Below are 25397 nucleotides of genomic sequence, written 5' to 3'. Positions count from 1 at the left end.
CAATAAGGCCCGCCTATGCCCAACGCCAATTGCTCAAATTTAATCAACGCGGTTTGTTATTGGCTCATCTTGGTGTCAGTTTCTTTGTGCGGCTTTCAGATAGCACAGCGCCCAGAGGGGGGGCAAGACGATAAGCGGTGTAGTCCTCACGAAGGAACACGGAGACCTCAAGTGCCATGGTAAGGAGCTTTTAGAGTTGACAACAAATTACCAATATTGTCTATTTAATCGTAAATTAAACTGCGAATTGCATAATTTAACAAGAGATGGCCTTAAGTTGCTGACAGTGGAAGAGGTGGTTGATTTTTTTTCATAATTGTTAAAGTGCGTCAACATTTTGTTTGTGCGTAATTTTTACGCAAAGTGGTGGATGGGTGGATGGTGATGTTTGGATGGACTGTTGCCAGTGGAGGTGTGATAATTGAATGCAGCTCTCGCGATGCTTCTTTGTTCAGATGGAGCATAAAGAAAGGGAAGATAAGACGTTCCATGCGCACCTTTTCCCAATTCAAGCCTTTCTCTGCTATTGTCAACGTTACCTAAATTATTTATAAGAATGGTGACCGACTGGGAATGCATTTAAATGTGTAAATATGCACGAGGGGCAGATTGCCGACCCAATATGTGGCCAGATTTAGAAGTAATGCTATTGATCTTATTTCTATAGTTTAAATAAAGATGATGAAAAATTCGGTTTCTGGGTGGTTTTGGATAAGAATAACACTGAAAGAAGTCAGATTTCATCATTCTTTCTTTGACTAAATTTGCACCAAAAGGTATTTTTTTATTGTTAACACGCAAGTAATTTGTTAATAGTAGTTTGTGGCACTAAACAAAACAAAAAATGCATTTTGGATGCATAAAATTCACAAGTGAAACTGCTGATTTAAAAAAATGAATGGAATATTCCTTGGAGACAGGAGTGGAAATTAAATTTCAAACACCCTATGAGGCAGCAATAATGCAGTGTAAAACATTGACCCAGTTTTCTGGTGTCACAAGTGACATTACAAATAAAATGATGATCCACGTGAGCCATGTATCGTGAAGATGAAGCGCTCATTTGAATCGCTTTTTATACTTATGTCGTTAAACACTAGGTGGCAGCATTGTACCATCAACTAGTGTTGTAATTACCAGTGCTAACTATTAATAATATCCTAGTACAACTTTTTTTGCGCCACGGACCGGTTACATGTCAGACAATATTTTCACGGACCGGCCTTTATATAAATAAATAATACATTAATAATAAATATATAAATACGATTAAATAAAATGATACGACTGGCATAAAAACAAAGCGCATATAAATAAAACTCACCATTAAGTATCTGCTCCGTAGCTTTGTTTTGGTCGCTGTAACCGCAGAAAATCCTATTGGAACGGGAAGAAGGGTTTTCAGTGCATTTGTGGCGATCTCGGACTATTCTGCCTTGATTTTAATCCAGTTTACTTTTTCTTGGAAGTTGTTGCCTCTTCTTCTGTCTCCACATTGGGCCTTTTCCTCTTTCCAAACATCTTTTTCTTACTCATTTTTGCTGGCTTCGGGACGGGACCGGGACGAGCGTCTTGACCTGAATTTACCTGTGTCAAGAGGCACAGGTGCGCCGACGGATGTAATTGAGAGAGAATCCCCAATTTTTTTTATATTTTTCAAAATAAATTCTTACTCATTTTTGCTGACTTTGCGGGCTTGACTTGATGTCATGTGACCGGGACGAGCGTCTTGATCTGAATTAATTGATCGTTGATAATATATAATATATATATATTTTTTTTTCTGTGCGACCCGGTACCAAATGACCCACGTACCGGTCCGCGGCCCGGTGGTTGGGGACCACTGTCCTAGTAGTTGGCTTGTCAACCTCACAGTCAAGGTTCAAACTCTTCTAGCTTCCAAAAGTCAGTTGAAAAGAGCAGTTTAAAGCCACGTTGTGATGTCATAGTATTAAAACATAATCTTTAAAATATGTCAAGTGGTTTTTCACTTGTATAGCGATCTTCTACCTGTTTGAGATGGTCACAATGGTCACCACTCAACCAGTGAGCCACGCCATCTATGCGTATGAATGTTTTGAATACTTGGAAACTACTAATCTCAGGATTCCCTTTCCCACCATTTGGCCAACTCTCACTTTCTCGTTTTGAATGGTTCGTTTCAAGTTCTATGGTTATCGTCACAATTTTCCTTTTTTCCAACTATCACCCTTGTTTGACTTTGATGTCACTATGCAAAAATGAAAAGTCCCCTTAACTACCAACCCTGTTAGGACAAGGTGCCTTTGTTAAGCAGCTCGCTTTCGCTTTTCATTCACCACCAAGCTCTGTCTACAGTCATTTCGCAATCCACATATACAAAGATCAGTTTAATGAAAAAACAGGCAGGTTATGACACGAGCATTGATTCTTCAATGGAAGTGTTACGTGATTAAGTGAGTGCTCGTACAAGAATGTGAGTGGGAGGTTTAATAGACATTAGACACCATAAACACCATTGTGTTGCAATATATGAAAGTAAATAAACAAAAAACATAATGTAATTAGATATTGTCTCATGTCACAAAGACCTTTCTGTCTGTGGAATCTTTGCCACTTTTTGATGTTTGGATCAAGAAGTGTTACCCCAACTGACTCACATCCTGTGGTTTATCAACTCCAGCCAAGGTCATGTGACCTTTGACATCCTGCTGTGGAAGAAATGCTCTCATCCCATCCTCTCTTTGATCACAAATGACACACTAGCATACTTTTAAAGTTGTTTATTACAAACTAACATCTAGAATGTTGGTATAAATAATAAATAGCACACTTACACAAAAACAATATTGAGTAGTTAAAGCTATTGAAGTTAATTAACATTTGGCCTCCAGGGCTTTTTAGAAACATAAATAGTCTCTTACTGCTAAAATGTATAAAAGACAATCTCATTTCAAGCAGAATCTGACACTTTGGTGGAAAATGACAGTGCTTTTGAAGGGCCCTGATATCACTATGTATCTCAAAGTCCAATGTACACACCCTCCGCTCTTGTATAGCTGCATGCTGTTTCCACTACTGGCGTAAATTTGAGGCTCTTCCGCGCTGTCGAGAAAGCCGGCGCAGACCTCTTCTTCTCTTTCTCCTCAGACACAACTTCACGTTGCGATCCAGAGACCTCGCTCTAGAAATCAATAAAAAAAAAAAAATTATATGTAGCTTAAAAGTTGTCAAGCACAGTATCCTACAGTCGCACATTTGGCAACTTGGACCAACAAAACAACATTCAATGTCTGTGACCTATGACCTCATGCAGTACGAGTAATGCATAGTGCTCTTATGTTTAGAGGTCAACGTCCATTTTTAACCTAAATTGAAGGATTACATGGGGGTTGGGTGAGCATAAGCACACAAAAGCATCACAAAGGCTGTTTTTTCCAATAGCTATGAATTATTAGTACAAATGCATTGCAAGTACCGAATGAGGGAAGTCAACAATTATTCATATAACTGTGAAATTTGGAGTGAACTTGAATCTTTTAAATTGTTGAATGACTTAGCACAGCTACACTATCTTGTGCACCTCCATCACTAGAAATGACACGTGCAATTTTTTTTGAAAGAATTACTAGTTTAATAAATGTTCACTTAAAAATATTTTGATTCATGATTAATTTGCATTGCATTTCACCACATTATCTTTTGACATCCTTTCTTATGTCATTTTCAGCAATTCAACCAATACAAACTCACAAAAAAAATTTTTGACTCCATCTTACCTATTCCAGCATCGAATCAGCTGTTTCCCCATTGGTGCATCTGGACTTAGACAAACGGGCTCATTGGTGCTCTTCAGCGTCACTCTGTAAAACACGCACATGCATGTTAGGTCACGTGTGCGTGCTGTGCATGTGTGTATGCAGCCATGCAACTTACATCACAGTGACTTTGTCGCAGTTGGGGTTCTTGGGGTACACGGTGAGCTCCTGCAGTCTGCCTCTCACGCCAGTTTGCGTCTCAGGACACAAACATCTTCCCGGAACAAATGTGCTGTCTGTAAAAACATAAACAGGATTAAGCGGTGGGGTCACTGGGTGGCGTGAAGATTAGTTTACGCAGACACACACAACTCGGCAACCATGGAGACAGTCAACAGCGGATGTTCTCACCTGTGTTCAGCGCACACCAAGCAGCCAGCAAGATGAGCTTGCACACTGACTGAGGATTGAGCCGCATGTTTGACGATGACTGAGCCTTGACAATGATCTCCTGAACCACACGCCGCTTTTTTATACTCTCGCGCTCCTCCCCCGCACACTCAAGAGCTGGGCTTTCCATTCCCGGAAATTCCCTGAAGCACTTTCCTTCTATGGATGCTGCAGAGAACCTGGACACCATTAGTTTGCTTCAGCCCTCACGGCCTCAAGGACATGTTGAACAGTTTTTCCACTATAACACCGGATGGAGAAAGCCCAACTTATATTTTTCCCATCATGCGACATTATATGGACTATAATGTAAACGGTTAACAGTGCTTCAGTACAATTAAAACTGATGTTTTTAGAAAAAATGGAGGAGAAAAAATGAGAAGTTTGCATGATTCAATGCAAAAACCACACTGTGCATCACCAGAAGAACACTATCCCCGCAGTGAAGACTCATGTTTTGTGGTTGTTTGTGTCCAGCTGGAAGTAGGGCCACTTTTTGGTTTCCATGTTTGTGCCACAAAGATGACGCTGATGAGGAATTCCGGTGTACAGCATGATATCGATGTTAAGCATCAAACAAAATCAAGGATATAATGGTTATTTTTCTTTTATTGGGCCATTCAAAGCCCAGACCTTAAACCCAACATTTGTAGAAAGAGTCCTGTGCACAATTGCGGCTCTCTACGATTGATTTCTGATAGACTTGTAATGAATCATCAGGACTCAGAATAATTTTCACTTTCTATTTCCAGTAACTGTAGGGATTCCAATTTATTTATTTTTCTATTTATTTATTTTTAGGAGAAAGTGCAAAGAACAGGACTGACCTGGTAATGAATGACACAGGTCATGTTTTATTATGCTTTGCCATTGATAGTTACAGTCTGTTGCCTTGGCTGGCTCTGTGTCAACAAGACCATGTGATTTACCCTAAGTGCCTTTCGCCTGTTTTCACTCTTGCCACAGCCAGCAGCACCACTCGCTCTGTCCATCTATTTGATTGCGTAATTTATCTTCTGTAATGTAATATTTTTTATTATATGTCTCTTAAATACATTGTGCAGAACTTTACAAGTGTACAAATTGATAAATCTTTCTGGGATTATTTGGAAGGCCATTTGTTAAAACTGCCTAATAACAAATCATGCTAATACTAATGTATTCTTTTTGACCACAGCTGGACTCTCATCACAATGGGAGAGCATCAAACTTACGTGAAGCTCAGTGCAGACAAACAAATCCCCAAGTGAGTCCCATTTACTTGCATACAATTGTGATTGTACCGAATAGACCAAATGCAAGCTGTTGTTCTTTTGTCAGATCGGACATCCTGTTGTTGCTTCGCACATACAATTGCTACCATGCAGGCAAGAACTTCCAGTTGAGGACTCATGAGGTAAGACTCACCTATTGCAGATATCCAGGACAAGAGTTTGGGAAATACCGGTTGTTTATTCAACGACTGCAGCAGTGGTCTGTGGAATATACTCATATCAAAAATGAAACCAGTTCCACCAGCGTTTATAGGGAAACAAATGGGATTAAATCAGGCTTTGTGCAAAGTATCCACTATGGGCCCCTGAGTGCCAACCACCAAAAATCCCCCAGTTAATATGGAACAAGAGAATGGGCCTCTCAGATATGCAGTCATACACCCAAACAAACCACTCGCCAACTTAACCTTTAACTTTAGTGTGTGTAAAAATGTTTGAGAGTACCGTTATTTGTTTGATAATTGTTCTGTGGCATTTATGGACAGGAGTTTCCCTTTGTGTGCAGCAGCAGGTTGCTGAGTGGTCAACTTGCATATGTGCAAATGTGTGTGTGTGTTTGTGTGTGTCTGTGTGGGGGTGATTGTGGGCAGCAAACTGTGGTCATGATGTGTCCCTCATATTTGTCTCCCACCAGTCCTACTCAGGATTTTGTCTCATTCTAGGAAAGTCCCTCACATTCCATCTGATGGTGACTATGGTCGCCATAAGTAACAAAATTGCGGTAAAAAAACTACATAGACTGCATACTGTGCATACTGTACAGTGTGTATATTTTGGATTGGCCCAAAAAGTCCCACGCATTCAATCACAGATGGAAACAGATACTACAGTTGTGTAGATCATTGGGATTGCAAACCCAAGTCTATCTCACATGCATATATTTTGATATTAGGTATATGCATGCAGCGTTAAGTATATGATCACTATTTTGTGGAGTTCTTCTATCTGAGGGGTGGTTTGGTACATAACATCTGAGATGAATGAAGAACTACTGTTTGTCTACTACTGTTCGTCTTTCTATTGAGGGTCAATGCTAAATTGTGAGCAAACAGTTGAAGCATATGAAGATAAATGGGTCATATGCAAAAAGAGGTCAGGATAGTGAATAACAATCCATTTATCTTGCTGCTTTTTGAGGATGACATGATCACACTGACTGGGTGTGCATGTAGTCAGGTGATGTGTGAGTCATGTGGTGGTCGAACAAGTCAGGTGCAGTTGACTTGTATGTTTGGGAAAATGAACGCAAACAGTTTTTGGAGTTGAGAATAGGCCCAGACATGTTTGTAGGCTAAGTGTGGGACTGCAACCTGAATGGGGATGATTATGAGGAGGAGGAGGAGGAGGAGGAAGAAGAGGAGGAGGAGGAGGAAGAGGAGGAGGAGGAAGAGGAAGAGGCGAGGTGGATGCTAGAACAAAGGAACATTAACCTTGCTGGAGATCAATTCATAATTTGTTTTAATTATTTGTATGCTTTAGTAAAATTTTAAACTACAACAAAAAAATGTTTAGGCCAATGCTGCGAATGCACTGAAGAAAAAAACAATTCAATTGCGCCCAAATAAAATTTGATAAAAGATAATAAATATTTCGTTTTTTCTGTGCAACTAATGTACATGTTCTAATTCATGTGTAGTGCAATCTAAATTATACATAATTATATCCATCTATATTCTATATATATCGTTTTTCCTCAATATAGGCTCATGGGGGAAGTAGAGGATATGGCAGCCATATAGAAAAACATGCATTCACACTCATAATCACACCTTTGATCGCAATTTAGAGTTCATAATGAAATAACAGTGTTTGGGGGAATGTGCGAGGAAGTCCTAGTACCCATTTGAAACACAAGCATAAGGCAAATATGTAAACTCAAATTCTAACCTCGGGATTGAAGTGCAAGTAAAATAAAAATAATAATAGTAAGCATATAATGTACAGTAAAGTACTACTGCAATCTGTTCACTGTACTTTCTTCAATTAGTGCAAGTGTAGCTCTCTCTAGTGGCTTTGTTAGGTTATTTTAAATTGAGAACCCTCAGTTGTTGCACCACCTTTTACCACTAGATAGCAGCATTGCGCTGCAGGTTTCTTTTGACAAAAAAAAAAAAAAAAACACTATGTAAATAAACATTTACATCCATGTATTCTATTTTTGTCTATAGCGGTTGTACTCATTATGGTCGCCTGAGAATTATGACCTATCCCAGCTAATTTTTTGGGGAAGGGAGGCAAACAAACCGGACTGCAGAACATTTAAACTTCGCACATGAAAATGATGTGAACCACTAGGACTCGGGCACTGTGCTACCTATAGAAAATATTATTTATAGAAAATACACATGACACCACAATAGATGTAAACAATTTTTTAAATTAATGTATTAATCCATTATGCTTGTATGCAATTACCAAACTCTACTTTTAAATGTTTAACAATAAACTTTCCTCCCAAAATGTGTGTGTCCAAAATGTTTACATTTATATTTTACAATTTACTCGTAAATGTAAATCATAAATAAATAAACTGTTGACTAGTCCAGGGTCTCCCCCACCTCTTGTCTAAAGTCTCCTACAAGTGTTTAGGTTGTAGCGAATGTAAAATATTTTCATACACAATATGATTTCAACCTTTTAATAGAAACATACAAAGTGTAAACAATAGTGCCTTCACATTACGTGCAAATAAATAGCCATTCACTCCATGAGCATCCATCCTTCCCAAATGTCACTGTGATCTCGCTTTTATGAAAAGCGCCCCCAAAAGTGCCCCTTCAAGTCCTCATCTGAGCAAAGAGCCAGTCCACGGGGTCTTTACCTCGACTGTCTTGTTGTCTCCTGAGAGAACAATCCTCTGTGGCGCTCACACCCGTGCAAGAAGGCCAACAAGTTCTGTGGGCGCGTGGGGAGCTGCGAGGAAGCGAGGCCGATACAGAGTGTTTCATCTGAGCCTTGGACAACTGCCTCAGCCTGGGGGGTCTTTGGAGCCTGAAGGGGGCCGAGCTCAGGGGCCCCTCGGGACAAGCGAGAGCTCCAATGCATCTCATGTAGTCATCCAGGGAGTGCATAGACGGAGTAGACTGGCAGGCAGTAGGATGCAGAGGCAAGTCTTCTAACGTCTCCATGATGGTGGGCAAGAGGGGCAGCGACTGCAGTAGGCGTCTGTGTTTCATGCTGAAACAGCAAAAACAAAATCATCAGTACATTTGTTTCTCTGTTGAATTACTGTTAAAATCGTGAAAACAGGGATTGTTGTTTTAATGTGTCATTTAAAATCACTGTTGAATTATGACAAAATCAAAATTACGTATTAAGTATTTTTTTTTTGCTGTACAACAGCTGAAATATTGAGATTTTATTGATTTGTTCTAAATTGCTGGATTTTAAATTTGGAGTTATATAGTTTGTAATTCATACATACTGTCTTACATTCACGTATTTCTTAGTAACAAGAAGAAGAAGCTTGCTCACCTTTGTTAATGTCCTTGTGATTTATAAAGAAGAATGTTGAAGTGCGGTCGTCTCAGTCAAATGTCTGACTCGTGGAGTTCGGATCTCGGCTTTATAGAAGCAGCTTGCACCAGGCTGATTAGGCGTGACTGCTAAATATAACTCTGCTGACCTTACGAGAGGTGGGGGGGGGCGGAATTGTAGAGGGTGTGTACACGCCTGTTGCGGAAACCTTGGAGCAGTGTGTTTGCAGGCTTGCTCATTCAATGTTTACATTGCAGAAACAATGAAGCCATGGGAGCAATTTGGCCTTCCTTATGGTGACAAATAGAAAAAAATAAAATGAAACATACTCAGCTGCTTCTCTTGATTTTTAAAAACAACTCTTGATTGGAAAGCGACTCACTCGTGACAAGGACACACACACACCTGATTAGAAATGCTCTTTGACAACTTGTAAACACCAAATACGCTAGTTGCATAACTGCAGATGTGTAAATGTTTTTTTCCACAGTGATTGTATTCATATAAAGTGATACAACCTCGTCAAAATATACCAGTGCAGCCAAAATATATATTTGAAAATAATGAGGCAGCTTGAAAAAAAGCGGTGTTACTTTTTCAAATGTTCAAACATGACAACTTTCTCTCGACATTTGACTCATATCATAAGTGCCTTCGAATCCCCCTCACCCACAATTGATTTTCAAAACTTTGAACAATTTAAAATGTTTACGTTTGAGTCACAAAAGTATTGTTTTTACCCTTGCCATCCTATTATTGTGCTAATAAACAACAAAGTGTTACCTTTGGAGCTAAATACAGAGAATTTACTTTTAATTGGTTAAATGAAATATTCCACCTCTGTACCTACAGTACGTGACCCAAAGCACTCCCTCAGACATGACTTCACCCGTGCACTGAATTAAAAGGGCGGGGCGCTTCTACTCCCTTTTCTCCAAAATGAGAAACTTCACCCTGGATCGCCTGTTCTTGCACGTACACCTGACATTGAGCTTTTGTGACAGGATTTCCTCTTTGGGTAACACGTGTGTGTGTGTATTTGTACAGGAGGAGGAGGGGGGCCTCATCCTGGAAGGTTTGTTGAACATCCACTGGGGTCTACATCGACCAATAAGACTTCAAATGTACGACGACAACGAACGACTGCGTCCCAACCGGTACGACGTCCCTCCCCGTGCTCAACACACAAAAGTACACGTGCGCATTCCTTCGACACTTTAGTCCAACTAACACTTTGCCTCATTGTGCACAAGCATCCCCACCCTGCATTTTAACACTTGATGCTGAGGTCCCACATAGTTGGCCTACTTTTGTGATCAACTGTATTATAACCACAAAAGTAGGCAAGTTCAGGACTGGGTGCATCCCGGACTGGTTACCAGTTCATCACAAGACATGCATGGACATGGAATTGTTATCATTAAAATTATTGTCTTTGGAAAATATTTCATCTAGTTTCCAAGTGTGTTTGATTAAGTTTTCATACAGCCACACATCAAGGCAAAATTAATATATTTCTGTTATGAATTGGAATCGGGGTTAATGGTCATTTTAAATTATCTATCATATCTGTAATTTCATTTTGCTGAATGAAGAATATCATCTACCGCGGGTACATCAATTTGTATTCAGTGTATTCATGAAAATAGTTTTTTTTTTGTTTCTACAGGAACACCATGTCTGTAATTGCAAAGCCACGATCGACAGAGTCGAACAATAATTCACTGAGCAGTGAAAGTGGAACAGCAGGTGAATAAGACACGTGCGCTTCACCACCCCCCTACACACACACATGACGATTACAGATTACACGTTGAGGAGCAGGTTGCAGCCCTGCTTCACTCTGCATAATTCTACAATTCACGTGCAGAGTTAATCTGCTCATGAGAGGCTGATCAGTCCAGACCACGTGTAACCAGACGAAAAGTAATTAACAGCTCAGATCCGGTCGTGCTTCGATGTTGACCTTTTATTGCACATCATTTATAATAAGAACATTACATGTGCTACGGTTTAGATTTCAAATTGATCCCCTGCAGAATTCTGGAGTATTGCAATTCGGATTACTGGCACTAAACAGCAACAAGTTTAGCCGTTTGTTGTTGTTGATCAAGGTTTGCATTTCAACACATTTCCGAAAGACCCTGTAAAGTGCAAATAAACACCACAGAGTAGGGTGTTGTTTACAAGCATGGCAAATAAAAAATTTCAAAGCATAATATAAATTGAAATTTTTTTGTGAATGTGTCTGAGTGCCTGATGGAAGTTTTTTTCTGGTCATTTGAAAAGTACCAGTAATTTCCTTTGTTTATTGAGGGGTGGATGTGGAGGGCATGCAGGAGTTAGAAGAGTGTCCACAGCTGCTAAGGACCAGAAGTGACGCTTCCTTCATGCACGTCCAGAGGAGGTCAAGGACAAACACTGCCAGAGACCTGCAGCGTTTACGCACACACAGGTTCTCCATCAACGGACACTTCTACAACCACAAGGTACAAAGCCACACACACAGACACACATGTACACACACAGGTGCAGAGGGGAAGGTCTTTCCTGGAAGGATGTTCCTGTACTTGCACTGTTCATATTTCACAATAGTTTGGCCATGTGCGGATTTCACTAATGAGCCCTATTAGGAGCACTTCATCAGTTCCTCTTTGGCTATATAGTGTGTGTGTATGTGGTACAACATTATACAGCTGGTCAACCGCTGACTTCTTTCCCGGTTTAGACTTCCTGTACAAAATGTTCCAAGCTCAGATGTGAGGGAATGACAAGAACTGAGCACAAAAAGTTCCAAACAATTTTCTACATTTTCCGTATATTCTGTGATGGATTTGTGTTTATGTCGACCTCCTCACCAGACATCTGTGTTCACTCCGGCCTTTGGTTCAGTCACTAACGTGCGAGTAAACAGCGCCATGACGACAGCGCAGGTCCTTAATATGCTGCTACAAAAGTTTCGGGTAAGTGCATGTTAATGATATTTATTGTGATGATTGGACTTTTTTTTTTTTTTAAAGATACTGCATTATTATTATTATTATTATTATTATTATTATTATTATTATTATTATTATTATTATTATACTGTATGCAAGATAAAGGTACTATTATTCAATATTTGTATCTTTTAAGGTGGAAAATAAATCTGAAGAATTTGTTCTTTATATGGTCCACGAGTCTGGAGGTATGTAGGTTATCATTTTCATCAAGGAAATATTCCATGTATTAGTAGTTTCTCAATGATTCTAATTATTTTGGTTTTTTTGTTTAGAGCGGACCCAATTGAAGGATAGTGAATACCCGCTGGTGACCCGTGTGCTTCACGGACCTTGTGAGATGATATCCAAGATCTTCATCATGGAGGCCGACCTGGGAGAAGAAGTCACCTATGATGTGAGTGTCATTTTCATCATGTTACCCACGGGTGACCTCTTTAAAATGAGCGTAGGCACACAATGGGGTCATTATGTTGAGTTAAATTTAGCACGCTGAGGAAAGGCTGTGAGACTCATCTGACAATAGGTGGCCATGTTGTGACTACACTAAAGGGGAAACCAGATCCTCACTTGGAGGAATGCTCAACTTGATACTGGACAAAAACAATCAAAAATAAATATGATAAAATGGGCCGCTGTTAGTTCAAGGTGTGTGTCTCTCGGGTCACGTTTTATGCGAGAGTGCAGTTGAACTCTTAAACAGTAAAGCAGCTTTCAAGTCGTGTGGAGCAGAAATCCTCTTTGGTTGTCATCGGCATTACTCCAAGTCCCAGACTCACATCCTGTGTACGTGCAGCACAATTCTTACTTTTCACTTACTGAAGACAGCAAGACGCAAATACAAGCAGGAAATGAAAGCCTGGAAAAACACATCGCATCAGAATTTAAAATAAATAAAGTCCACACTTCAATCACATCTTGAAATTTTAATTTTTCTTCTTGCCTGTTCTCTTTTTGCCAGGTTGCCCAGTACATCAAGTTTGAGATTCCAGTTTTGGACAGCTTTGTGGAGAAACTAAAAGAAGAAGAAGAGCGGGAAATAAACAAACTGATAAAAAAGTATGTGAAGAGTCTTGAATGCACATGATACAAAACCCTAGTCCTCATTTAACGTGTCTAATTGTGCTAAGTGAAACCAATGTCCATATCTCCTCCATATTAGGAAATCCAAACAAACTTGCCCGTCAATGGCGGCTGTGTTAGTTTAATTTTTGCAGTCATATGAGTAACATTCCTCCATCGGAGGCCAATCGATTTGATTACTTAATTACTACTGTTTAGTATCTCATATCATTCATTAATTCTCATTTATTATTATTATTAGAGGTAGTTGTAGTAGTAATATCATCAACTCTCTTTATTTTATTTTTTTTAATCCATTACAAATGATGTGTTTTCTTCTCCCTGTATAGGTACATCAAATTGAGGTCAATGATTGTCCATCAGCTGGAGGGCAAGACTCACTCCTGTGACCCAGTATAAAAATATGTGTGGGTGTGTTTGTATGTGTGTGCGCGCGTGCGTGTGCATAATGTTATTTATATATATCCTCAATTTTTATGACACATTCTTACTGCTTTCGATTCATACATGCATTTTTTTGTAATGTTTTTCATGACTTATGTAATAAAGCAACTGTGTGGCTTTAAAGTTGTTTGCATTTCTCTTCAAAACAAATTTGTCATTGAAAAAATAGAGTCTTATCATTTCCTGGAACTGATGAGTGTATTAGCATTGTTCTTCGGAGCGACCCTTTATGCCAACGAGTTCCCATGCGCCGTTTGTATGTGTGTGTGTTTGTTACACAATAGGGTATCCTGAGAGAGAAGGGCTCTTCCTTGCTTCCCACACTTTGGCTAACAGTAAGAAATGTTGACTGTTGTCATTTTGCAGGGCCAACCTTGACCTTTAGTCAGTGTGCCTTTATTATTCGCTGATTAATGCAATTACTTATGCGTAAAATCTTTTACCACATCCTTTTCCTTTGATTACAACTCCAGCGGGAATTTACACTAGATGCATTAGGAAGTGTTGACTGAAAATGACATTACTGTGTCTCACGGCTCAGGTATTGACTTTCACTTGTTTTTTGTTTGTTTGGTCATGTAGTGCGTTTGCAAGTTGTGACCTTGGGCACTGTGATATCATTTTCAGTCAACAGCAAATGGTAGTACAAGGCTAAATGGCACAAGTGCAATATTAACCACAGTGTGTTTAGACTAGTGAGGGAGCATAGAAAAAATATGATTGCAAACAACATTTTTACTTGACTTTTATATGTTAATGTAATATTTGTCATTACTGCATTGCAACTTCAAAAATAACCTGCTAAAAAATATATACTTTATAAAAGTACAGAAACAAAAGTCTTACCAACACCAAAGTTCTATCACATTCATACGGAGTACATTCAAACTTTGCAGGACAAGGAGGCCCTCAACTTTCCAGAGTTTATGGAAACTTTTTCCTATATCACCACCTGCTGGCCAGACCTCAGCTTTCCGTCTAAATAGCTACTACAAATGTAGGGTAAACAATTTCGAGATATGATCATATTTGATGTTTTTAATTTGATGTCTAGGTCTACACCGAGACCAATTTTAGACGTCTAAATTAGGTCTATACATAGACCAGACGTCTAATAGATGTCTATGGCTGACAGGGTTCTGTAAAGTAGAATGTAAAAATAAAGAAAGAAAGAACAAGACAGGTAATAATAATAATAATAACAATAATAAAAAAATAATAAAAACTGTGCTGTTAAATGCACATTGTATTTCATCCTGCTTTTTTATTAGTTTTAGTTAGATGAGCAGTTTGATGTTTTTTATGAAATAAAATGAAGACAAAAACGAAACTTGGTAAAACTAATTAAATGTTAGACTTTCAATTATCTAAGAAGTGCGTTTGAGTAGATAGAAATATGCAACCATCCCTAACCTTTTAAATCGAAGAGAAGAACTTTATTTTGAAACTCCCCACCAGAAGTCATCTCACTTGCACTCAGAAGCAAATCGTGATATAACGATTTTTTGTTGTTGTTGACTTGTCTAACTGGCCCTTTCAGGTCAAGATGCCGACGGGTGCCGACGCTCGGATTGTCATCGTCGGATGCGGAATATCGGGGATCGCAACGGCGCAGAGACTCGTGAAATCAGGATTTAATCATGTGCGTATACTCGAAGCGACTGGAAGAAGCGGGGGGAGAATCAAAACTGGCAAATTTGGTGAGTACAACAGGAAACCCACTTTGACCCACTGACACAGTTTCTTTTGTGTAACTTTACATTATCACTTGCAATCGACTTGCAATGACTCCTCGGCTTACGACGTAGTTCATTTCCGACGATGGCAACGTAACTCGGGTTTGTACGCTACCAACCTCGTATACATCGCACTAATAAACCCTAATTACACAGAAGACAGTAATATTTTAAAATCGATTGAGAACAATATGCAAAACCGCTGTGTGTTCATTACCATATGATAATCATGCGTAGCCGCAAATATTCAAAATAAGCGGTAAAACACACCAATGATTAATTTGTTAAACAAATGTAGGGAAAATGTTGACAAACAACCATTCACACACATGTAAATCAAAGTTCACAATAACCCCACTACTGTTATTGGTGTGACTTTTGTGTGTAGGTGATAACATAGTAGAGTTGGGGGCCAACTGGATCCATGGGCCATCCGAAGAGAACCCGGTATTTTGTTTGGCTCGGCAATACGGCCTGCTGAGTCCAGATGCTCTCACCCCGGAGAATCAGGCAATGGATATCGGCGGACATCCTCCCTGGATCCCCAATGTCTTCACCAGCTCAGGTGACTCTTGAGAAAACCTCTCATCTTTTTCGACCAAATAAGGTGGTAAACTCATGTGCTGTTCCTCCTAACTAAAAGGGCGTAAGTTGAGCCCTGAAGATGTGTACCCCTCTGTGGAGATGTTCAAAGAACTTCTGGATGAGTGTACAGAATTTCAGGAGAAGGGAGGCGAACCTTGGCCTAGCGTGGGCCAATTCATACGTGCAGAGGTGTGATCATCATATCCATGTTCTACCAGAACTTGACAGTAACATTGTCTTGTTTGGGTTTAGGTGCTACAAAGATCAGCGGAGAAGTGGGAAGCAGACAAAGCAGGATCTTTGCAGCGATGTATGTTCAGCACCATGATGAAGGTGGAGTGTTGCGTTTCTGGAACTCACAGCTTGGATGACCTGGGCTTGGGTGCTAATGGCCTCTATAAAACAACACTCGGACTAGATTGCACCTTCCCGAGGTTCGTAGTCCAACATGAAACACACTGGCTGTGCATATTCAACACCTCAATAACTTTTTATCGCATTTACAATATAGATAACACTCATTTAGCCATACCATACAATACTTACAGTACAGTACTATACAAATAAGATGAAATACAAGAGCTGTATAAAAAATTAAAAAAATAATTTGTCTCATATTTCGTGTTGAATTCTGTGTCTTATTTCAGAGGTTATGAAGGTCTAGTAAGAAAACTGATGTCAGAGTTCCCTGCTGGTGTAGTGAGCTACAACACACCCGTTCGTCGCATTCACTGGAACAACTCCGACAAAAGCGACGCACATGTGAATGTGGAGTGCGTTGATGGGAAGATGGTGGCTGCTGATCATGTGATCGTCACAGTTCCTTTAGGTATTACTATCGGGACTTCATTCAGTTGGTCCTCCTGAATCTAATTGTTGTTGCTTCTGTTTGGGCAGGCTATTTAAAGAAGCACTATACGTCACTGTTCCATCCTCCTCTTCCTCTGCACAAAATTCACTCAATCCAGAGATTAGGTTTTGGCACCAACAATAAAATATTTGTGGAATTTGATTCGCCCTGGTGGGATGATGACTGCGAGGTCATCTACTTGGTGTGGGAAGATGAGGTGAGTTCACAGATGAAGCAGGAGTATTGTTCCCTCTTCAGCTTTGTGCCAAATCCAAACTTTACCCTCTTTGTCAAGGCAGAATCACGATTATGCACTGTGACCGAATACTTATCTTGTACCTTCTCTTCATATTTAATAATTAAGCTTTACAACCTAAAACCTAATCTATTATTTGTTGTCACATTGGTCAGGATGGCATGGTGGATCAGGTGCAAGATGTTCCAGGATCCTGGATAAAGAAATTGTTTGGCTTCACTGTATTAAAACCCACTGAAAGGTCAGCAGCTCAACAATCAGTCCCATAATTAATTTATGGATTCATATCTTCAACTGTTGCAGAAAATCCTCAATTTAGTGTATGTTGCGTATTGTGTATGTTTGGTGGAATTAAAAAAAAAAAAAAGTCTTTAAACTTTCAGGTTCGGCCATGTTTTGTGTGGCTGGATTGCTGGGCATGAGTCAAATTATATGGAGACTTTGTCTGAGCAGGAGGTCCTGCATGCCGTCACACAACTCGTCCGCAGGTTTACAGGTGAATGAGTTACAGTCTTTTATTGATTTACTGTACAAGCCTAATTAATTCTGTGCACACGTAGGTAATCCCATAATCACTCCGCGGAGGGTCTTGAGGTCTCAATGGTTTCACGACCCCTGGACATGCGGATCGTACAGTTACACCTCAAGGGGCTGCTCATTGCAGGACTTGGAGAACTTGATGGAGCCTCTGCCATCCAAGCGATCGCTCGCACAAGTACTGACATTTTAAACATTTAGAAAATAACGATATCAAACTCACAAATCATAAACTGTCTGATGTGTCCTTTCCAGCCACTGCAGGTGTTGTTTGCTGGAGAGGCGACTCATCCCTGCTACTTCTCCACCGTCCATGGAGCTCTTCTCACTGGCTGGAGGGAAGCCGACAGACTCCTTGCTCACTACTCCTCCGCTCATTCTGCACAGCCAACCAAGTCAAAGCTCTAAACGGAATGATGCACAATGAAGTGGTTGCACTGTGACTTGTTATAACATTGTTTTGCCTTACGTACATCTACTATAACCTGTTAAAATAGTCTTGTTTCTGTATTGTGCAGTACCATTTCAAACTACTCCAATAATTTTAATACAGTCCAATAAAAATTTAATGTTCTCATTTCTTGTCAGGGTTTTTGTCCATGTAATTTGTTGTCATATTTTATCAGTGGTACTAGTACCGGTTATTATTACTGTACGCAGTACTACACCCGCGACTCGGTTTGTTGATGAAAAGCGGAACCTTTTGCAGGTTTACAGTTTTTAGTCGGCGTGTAAATAGTGGCGTGCAGGATGTCCATACCATAGTTTTTCAAAGTCGTGAGTGGGAAAAATACTGATTTAGGTTCCGATGTGACCGTTAAAAGTCTCATCTATATTTATCACGGCCATGAAACTGTACAGGTCACTTTGCGATGTTGCGAAGTTTCGAAGCACTTTCGACTTTGGAGGACGGGAAGTGGCTCACTGGTTCCCTGGACATATGGCTAAAGGTGACTGCAAGTACAGTAATTGCTATGAAATGACAAATTAATGCATTATTCCTGAAATACGGTTTACAGTTAGCTGTGTTTTTTTTTTTTTTGTGGGCAGGGCTGAAGCAGATGAGAGCCAGTCTGAAGGGTGTGGATTGCATCATAGAAATACACGATGCTCGAATATCCTTACTGATTGATCTGAAGCTGTGTTTGTCATGCTATAATAAAATATCTTTAACATGAAGCACATTCCCTTCTCTGGAAGAAACCCTGTGTTTCAGGAGACGCTGGATGTCAAACCACATCTGCTTGTTCTTAACAAGATGGACCTGGCTGACCTGTCAAAAAAGCAGGTGCTTACCACGTTCATGCACTGTTTTTAGTTAATATTGTTTTAAAGAACACCTCTAAGTCCTATGTGTTACCTAAAAAACTAAGTTAATGTCATTATAGTGAAAGAAATGTTCAATCAATCAATCAACTTTTCAAATCCAGATGCCCTCGTGTGATTTCATTTAAATAGATCATTTGTACTTTTCTTTTTCCATGCAGAGGATCCTGAAGGAGCTTGGTAGAAGTGGCATGAAAAATGTTCTGTTCACTGACTGTCTAAAACAAAGAGACGAGAACGTCGCCAAGGCATGCGTCGTCGTCATTGCTGAACGGCCAATAAATTTGATTACCAACCCTCACTAATGATGATGATGATAGAAATGTCGATTTTCTGCAGGTGGTGCCGACAGTGCTGGAAATGTTAACAAACTCAAACCGCTTTCACAGAGAAGAGGTACACACCGAGTAAAACAGCAAAAGACATCATGCTGCCTTGATCCTGTAGTACCTAATTTTGATAATCGCATGTAAATTTGTACATTTGTTCAGAATCATAATTATTGCCTAATGGTAATTGGAGTGCCCAACGTGGGAAAATCATCACTCATCAACTCCCTAAGAAGGACTCATTTGAAAAAAGGTACATTTAAGTACGCTACGTTTTTTTAATTTCTGAGTTACACGCATGAAATGTGTCGTTCAGGCCGCGCGTCTCGAGTTGGTGGAGAGCCTGGTATCACTCGAGCAGTCCTCACCAGGATTCAGGTCAGTGGTGTATATATTTATGTACATTTTTTAATTGTATTTTTTTCATGCTATTTAGCGGTATCGTTCTCAGGTTTGTGAACGCCCCATAATGTACCTGTTGGACACACCAGGAGTCTTGCCCCCCAAAATAGAAAGTTTGGAGACAGGCATGAAGCTAGCGTTATGTGGTGAGGATACATGCTAATTTAGTGATACCAACAGAAATGATCCAGTTGTTCAGAACGATTAAAATGTGCTAAATCGAGGCTTCAATTGAACTGTGCTTCTGTTGTCTCTCTCCAGGAACTATCCTGGACCATTTAGTGGGTGAGGATGTCATCGCTGACTACTTGCTCTATTCTCTGAACCGGCTTAAAAATTTCAGGTAGTAGTTTTAGGTGTGAGCCAATAATACGCCATCTGTGTTGCTATTTTAAGTCTCTGTTGGTCCATTGCTTTGCTTTTTTGCACAGTTACGTTGAAAGATACAACCTGGAAGAGCCTAACGACAACATCCAACATGTCCTCAAGCACATAGCTGTGAAGCTTAAGAAGACTCAGCGCGTCAAAGCTCTCACTGGAGTGGGTGAGAGAGAGAATACTGCTTGCAAAATACAAGCCAAAATTTGCATCCAGAATTTTTTTTTAAATGCATTTCAGGATAATTTGAGAATACCCCCCAAAAAAAACAGAAATCTAATCTTGTTTTCATTTGCTTGTTTGTGCTATGCTAAACTGTATGCAGACGTGTGTCATTAACATATTAGGACATGACGACAATGTTTGCTTTTCTTTAGGCAACATTAACGTCATCGTACCCAACTATCCGGCAGCGGCGTACGATTTCATCCGAGCTTTTAGAAAAGGAGAGCTGGGCCAAGTGATTCTGGACTAGAAGGACACGTTTTAATGGATGCACCTGTATATTTGGACATTTGTAAGTAAAATCCTTCAAGATCTGATTGGAATGTGTCTTGATTTTAGAATGAAAAAGGCAGATGTATTTTTGAGTTGGTTTACACTTGTGTTTATTTGCATTGAGACGGATAAGAAAGGTATTCTGTACATTGCACAAGTGCTATAAGGTAAACAAGAAGCATTGGGGATATATCACAACCTGTTTAAGCAGCACCATATCGTTACACATGACTCGCAAATATACTGGATTTCCTCAAATAGTAGCTGTCCCTCAAGTGGTGGTCCACAAAACGCAAAGCCTCTCGTCTTCTATCAGGAAAATGGGTCGTAATTGTCATGATCTCAGCTCAAAGACTGAAATTTGAACTCAATTGATAACAGCAGCACCTGCCGAGTCACGTAAACAGTCGCTCAGATGACTTCAAGTGTGGAGTCTTTGTGACTGATGGAAATAAATGATTTCCCTGGGCTTCATATTAAAAGATCTTGGACGCCTCTCCCACATCCCGTAATTGTAATTTTTAACTTTAGTGTCACCATGTCAATAAGAATGTTTTCTAAAAGTGTTCATAAATGAGATTATGCTATTAGCCTAAGGAAGTGCATATTTTAAGAGCATTTTGGCTTTGTGTAGTCTTCACTCTTGATCTCTCGTGGCTCATTTGGTCCACAACACTCAAGCTGGTGCACATAAGTTTTTACATTTTAAGTTGAAGTGAACAGTGCAGTGTTTGCTTTGTGGTCATGACTATGTCTTCCCACCAGTTTTCCTGTTGCTTCCACCCTGTCCTGCATTAGTCAGGTCCAGCACATTTCTCCTTAAAAGCTCATTACCACATGGAGTCCCACAACAGTATATATTTGGAGGACAGTGTTGCCATGGTGACGGAAAACATTTGGCAGAAGGATGCTCCCGCGTTGGAGCCAGACATCTGAGCATCAAAGTAACCAGTCCTGTTGTAATAATCCAGCTCCTCGTTGGAGTCAGCGTTGCTGCGGCGGTAAGCGGACGCGTACCATTTATCTGCCGTCAAGGCCACCGCAGCCCCTGCGGCCGCAGCGGCGGCCACCCGTACCGGGGACGACCGGCCCGCCGCTCTGAAGCGAGAGCGCGGGCCGCCATAGCCGCCCGCACCGCGATACGAGCCCGCCGTGGAGCTACGTGCGGATCCTCTGGATGAGCCACGGGACCCCCCGCGGCCTCCTTTGCACAGTGCAGGCTCGCACAGGAAGGCGGAGAGCAGGAGGAATATCCAGCAGGTTGTGAGCACCTGGTTCATCTATGCAACCATAGAAGAACATTTTACTTTAACGTCACTAGCATTTTTTTTTAATGAACAGCTTCCAGTTTTGTACACAATTCTGAAATGACAAATTTACTCAGATTATCTATGGCTTTATAATCGGTGGAGTTCTTGAGGACCAGTATGCAAAGTGATTTTAGATAATTTGCGTGTGATTACAAAGCAAAAACAAATTAATAAAATTTCAGCAGACATAAAAATCATTTATATACCACCTGAGATGCTATGACAACATGACTGAAATATGATTGGATGCTTGGTAAGCGCTATGATTCTCATTATTGCCTCATGACTGCTTTTCTGGCCGTTGCCTCGCATGTAATGTCCATCATTTTGGAAATGACAGTAGTTTAGAAATGGAAAATCAATTTTATTTTGCGTTCTAGTAATAAAAAGTTTGTGACAGCACTGATGATGTCAAGTATGTTGACACAGAGAGAGCTGATGCATTGTTGACATTGCATACGTTTTATGTAGCTTTTTCCTCTCAAATAAACATGATGCATAAATAATAAATATTTTACGACAGGGGGTCGTGTCAAACCACAAATATAAATGCTTGAAATTACTGCACATGATTGACAATAAGACAGCAATGGCAATCAATATGTACAAATTGCACGCCATTATTTTATACGGAACCATTTTATACTCAATCTGCATCCCACCGTGCAAATTAGCCTCCTAGCTCATTGAAGCCTTCGTGTAATTGATTAAATCAACAATTAAGCTGTTACGATCCGATAATAAGCAGAGCATCCCTTTGGTTGGTGCGTACCTTGATCCTTGTATATCTTCAAGAAGAAGAAGAAAGGTTGTGAAGATGGTCACGGAGGATGTTGATGCGCGTTCACGAGGATGACGGCGCGTGAACGAGCAAGAGCGCTCCAAGCATCACTATCGCTGTTGTACCACGAACATAGAGAACATCCTGCAGTGAGCGTGTTCCGTCGCTGCGATACGTCACGCGCGTCCGTCATATTGGATGTGTCAGATCTGCATTTATCTCATTATACACTATAGTCATATGTCTAAGTGACTAGATGAATTGCTGTAGTATAGTCAGTGAATTGGCTAATTATCATGATAATTATCTTGGTTGCAGTGTCGCTAATAATAGTAATACTATTCATGTACGCTAGACGGCGGTAACACTAAACTACATTTGAATCTGAATCTCTATTAGGCAACGAAGAAGAAACGTACCAGGAAGCATTGTGCAGCTATTGTACAAGTTGACAGCCAAACAGTGGTCATGGCTTTTGTCTGCAGAAATGGGGCCGCTTTGCTGAAATCAAACCGCGCAGCACCCGCTTTGGTCTCGGCAGCCGCCCGCCTTTTCAGTTCGGGTGAGTGTTTTAAAAGACACGCGTGCTTTTCATTTTTCAATGTCAAGCACAGTTGCGTCACAAGCTCTGCAAACTTGTCTTCGTTGCATTGAGCTATGAAGTGGAAAAGTCATTATTATATGTCATAAATTCCAAATCGACATTGCAAAGCAACATTATTATTGTTATTTATTTGTTATTCTATTTTTGTGCACTTTAAAGATATAAAGTGTGGTCCACTGACAATGTTCATTATGAAATTTGGAAATGTTTAACACAAAAGTATTCTATAGTATGAATTGCAATAGATGCAAACACAGGTTGACCACTGACCCTGTTCTACATTTTGCTGTTTTAAGAATACATTTGCTTGATTGAAACGAGAAACACTCGATTAGATAATCTGTGTTTCCCGTCCCTGCAGGTGTCCACTATGAGTATATTATGGTAGAGAAGCGAGGAGAGAAGAAGAATGTGGGTTTTATCCAGTTGAATAGACCTAAAGCTCTCAATGCACTATGCGACGGTTTGATGAAGGAGGTGGGGCAGGCCTTGGATGCCTTCGAAGACGACGGAGACGTGGGTGCCATTGTCATCACGGGAAGCGACAGAGCGTTTGCAGGTAAGGGGAATAAATATTAAGAATATGCACTGTTGCTGCCAAATTCAAGAGTCAACATGGCTCAATTTTTCTGTCTTGTTTAGCTGGAGCGGACATAAAAGAAATGCAGAATCGAACTTTCCAGGAGTGTTACGGTGGGAACTTTCTGGCTCACTGGAACAGAGTGTCTACTGTGAAGAAGCCTGTGATCGCTGCTGTCAATGGATTTGCTGTGAGTGTCTCTGTTTTGCAAGATGCATTGTGTAATATACGAGACATGCTCGATCCTTATTCTTGGAGGATGAAGGTAACGCATGTGACAGGGGTCTGGAGTCTCTGCTAAATTTTGTTCCCGATTGCAGTTGGGAGGAGGCTGCGAGTTGGCGATGATGTGTGACATCATCTACGCTGGAGAGAAGGCGCAGTTTGGCCAGCCAGAGATTCTGCTGGGGACCATCCCTGGTATGATTGTGTAGAACCTGAGAATCGATTGGGGCCACATTTATGATACGTCTTGTCTCCGTGCAGGGGCGGGTGGCACCCAACGTCTGACCCGTGCGGTGGGCAAGTCACTGGCCATGGAGATGGTGCTGACAGGAGATAAAATTAATGCCCAAGAAGCCAAGCAGTCGGGTACGAGAACTGTTTACTATGTTTTTTCCAGGCTATTTACTTGCGTCCATTGCCACTAATAGAATTTTTTTTTTTTTTGTTGCCGCATGCAGGTCTGGTGAGTAAAGTTCTCCCAGTGGATCAGCTGGTGTCCGAAGCGGTGAAATGCGGTGAGAAAATAGCTGCTAATTCCAAACTGGTGTCCGCCATGGCCAAAGAGGCAGTTAATGCAGGTCAGGCCACATTCAGTGAAACACGTAGCACGCATTGTAATCAAATCAGGTTGAAATTTGTTGAGTTTTTTTTCATCCTTGTGCACATTCAGCCTTCGAGCTGACTTTGGCTGAGGGAAATCGTTTGGAAAAGCGCTTGTTCCACGCAACGTTTGCTACGGTAACGTCCACTGTCATGTTTGGAGACTTGACTTCAAATTACATTACAATACATTTGTGCTTTTGTTTTTTTTTAGGATGATCGCAAGGAGGGCATGACTGCGTTTGTGGAGAAGAGAAAGGCCAGTTTTCAGGACAATTAATTCGCTCATCCAACTCCAAACAGATCATGCGCAGCAAGTTGAATGACATCAGTAGAACATGGAAGGTGTTTTACCTCACTTTTAATTTAGTAACACCACGTTTTTTTCCCAGTCAGTGATCAAATATGATATTCCAATTATATACCATCATGAACATGGAGAAAAAGCAAACCAATCTTGTATGTTTTGCAAAAAGTGACAGTACAGTTGACCTTTTAATTTCCAATGAGTGCCTTATTAAGGCGTGCATTTGGATTTGAATGATTGAATACACAATCCCACACAACTGAGGGTGCAGTGAAGGTGGATGCAGTTCAATATTTACCACACAAGGAAATCACATGGGTCATTTCAAGCATTGGAAGATCTCTGAGTCTCTTTTGTCTAAAGTTTCTTTTTTTTGTGTACATTTTGCAAATAAACCAGATGAATTGACCTCTGTTTTGTAGTTGGTGTGAAGAAAAAAAAATGAAGGCTGTCCACTGTTGAAGATTTTTGTTTAAATCATTTTTAGGTTGTTTTTGTTTAGGGTAAGCCACTAGAGGGAAGCCACATGCAGTTAAAGGTTCCACGTGTCAAGCAGTTAAAAAAAATGAAAAGTAATTGGCAAAACCTCTTTATTTTTAACGTTTTAAATTATGCTATTGGGCAAGCAA

The 25397-nt window shown here is 40.3% G+C and overlaps 6 protein-coding genes across 7 annotated transcripts; 4 read left to right on the top strand and 2 right to left on the bottom strand.

Annotated features, from left to right (window-relative positions):
• rassf4a (Ras association domain family member 4a) lies at positions 1–13587 on the top strand. The gene is made up of 11 exons (XM_037271790.1): positions 1–179; positions 5365–5433; positions 5508–5583; positions 9986–10095; positions 10608–10687; positions 11255–11427; positions 11800–11901; positions 12074–12125; positions 12213–12334; positions 12899–12996; positions 13350–13587. The coding sequence occupies exons 1-11, from the start codon at positions 16–18 to the stop codon at positions 13417–13419; spliced, it is 1116 nt and encodes a 371-aa protein (XP_037127685.1). The 5' UTR covers positions 1–15; the 3' UTR covers positions 13420–13587.
• On the bottom strand, positions 2748–4261 carry LOC119134782 (C-X-C motif chemokine 11-like). Its single transcript, XM_037271848.1, has 4 exons — positions 4149–4261; positions 3916–4033; positions 3759–3842; positions 2748–3163 (listed from the first exon to the last, which is right to left on the bottom strand). Exons 1-4 carry the CDS (start codon positions 4213–4215, stop codon positions 3055–3057), a joined length of 378 nt encoding a protein of 125 aa, XP_037127743.1. The 5' UTR covers positions 4216–4261; the 3' UTR covers positions 2748–3054.
• echs1 (enoyl CoA hydratase, short chain, 1, mitochondrial) lies at positions 8315–25176 on the top strand. Of its 2 annotated transcripts, XM_037271806.1 has the most exons (10): positions 8315–8320; positions 19426–19429; positions 22916–23014; positions 23418–23615; positions 23699–23826; positions 23957–24056; positions 24123–24227; positions 24320–24439; positions 24532–24599; positions 24676–25176. In XM_037271806.1, the coding sequence occupies exons 3-10, from the start codon at positions 22921–22923 to the stop codon at positions 24739–24741; spliced, it is 879 nt and encodes a 292-aa protein (XP_037127701.1). In that variant the 5' UTR covers positions 8315–8320; positions 19426–19429; positions 22916–22920; the 3' UTR covers positions 24742–25176. The 2 variants fall into 2 exon arrangements, with proteins under 2 accessions (XP_037127701.1, XP_037127700.1); XM_037271805.1 differs by lacking the exons at positions 8315–8320; positions 19426–19429 and having other exon boundaries at positions 22858–23014.
• Positions 14928–18005, top strand: si:dkey-275b16.2 (peroxisomal N(1)-acetyl-spermine/spermidine oxidase). The gene is made up of 10 exons (XM_037271725.1): positions 14928–15164; positions 15589–15765; positions 15844–15974; positions 16038–16219; positions 16433–16614; positions 16683–16852; positions 17047–17132; positions 17275–17387; positions 17452–17606; positions 17684–18005. The coding sequence occupies exons 1-10, from the start codon at positions 15011–15013 to the stop codon at positions 17834–17836; spliced, it is 1503 nt and encodes a 500-aa protein (XP_037127620.1). The 5' UTR covers positions 14928–15010; the 3' UTR covers positions 17837–18005.
• On the top strand, positions 18158–20458 carry mtg1 (mitochondrial ribosome-associated GTPase 1). Its single transcript, XM_037271803.1, has 11 exons — positions 18158–18378; positions 18479–18543; positions 18612–18716; positions 18916–19002; positions 19094–19150; positions 19246–19336; positions 19400–19461; positions 19535–19631; positions 19747–19828; positions 19917–20029; positions 20241–20458. Exons 1-11 carry the CDS (start codon positions 18276–18278, stop codon positions 20336–20338), a joined length of 960 nt encoding a protein of 319 aa, XP_037127698.1. The 5' UTR covers positions 18158–18275; the 3' UTR covers positions 20339–20458.
• On the bottom strand, positions 20455–22551 carry sprn (shadow of prion protein). Its single transcript, XM_037271845.1, has 2 exons — positions 22444–22551; positions 20455–21641 (listed from the first exon to the last, which is right to left on the bottom strand). The coding sequence occupies exon 2, from the start codon at positions 21639–21641 to the stop codon at positions 21192–21194; it is 450 nt and encodes a 149-aa protein (XP_037127740.1). The 5' UTR covers positions 22444–22551; the 3' UTR covers positions 20455–21191.
• Positions 25177–25397: the final 221 nt, after the last annotated feature.

The sequence above is a fragment of the Syngnathus acus genome, chromosome 15 (genome assembly GCF_901709675.1).
Source record: "Syngnathus acus chromosome 15, fSynAcu1.2, whole genome shotgun sequence".
NCBI classification, from domain to species: Eukaryota; Metazoa; Chordata; class Actinopteri; order Syngnathiformes; family Syngnathidae; genus Syngnathus; species Syngnathus acus.
Note: the sequence above shows the minus strand (reverse complement) of the source record. Positions and strands in the feature narration are given on the sequence as shown.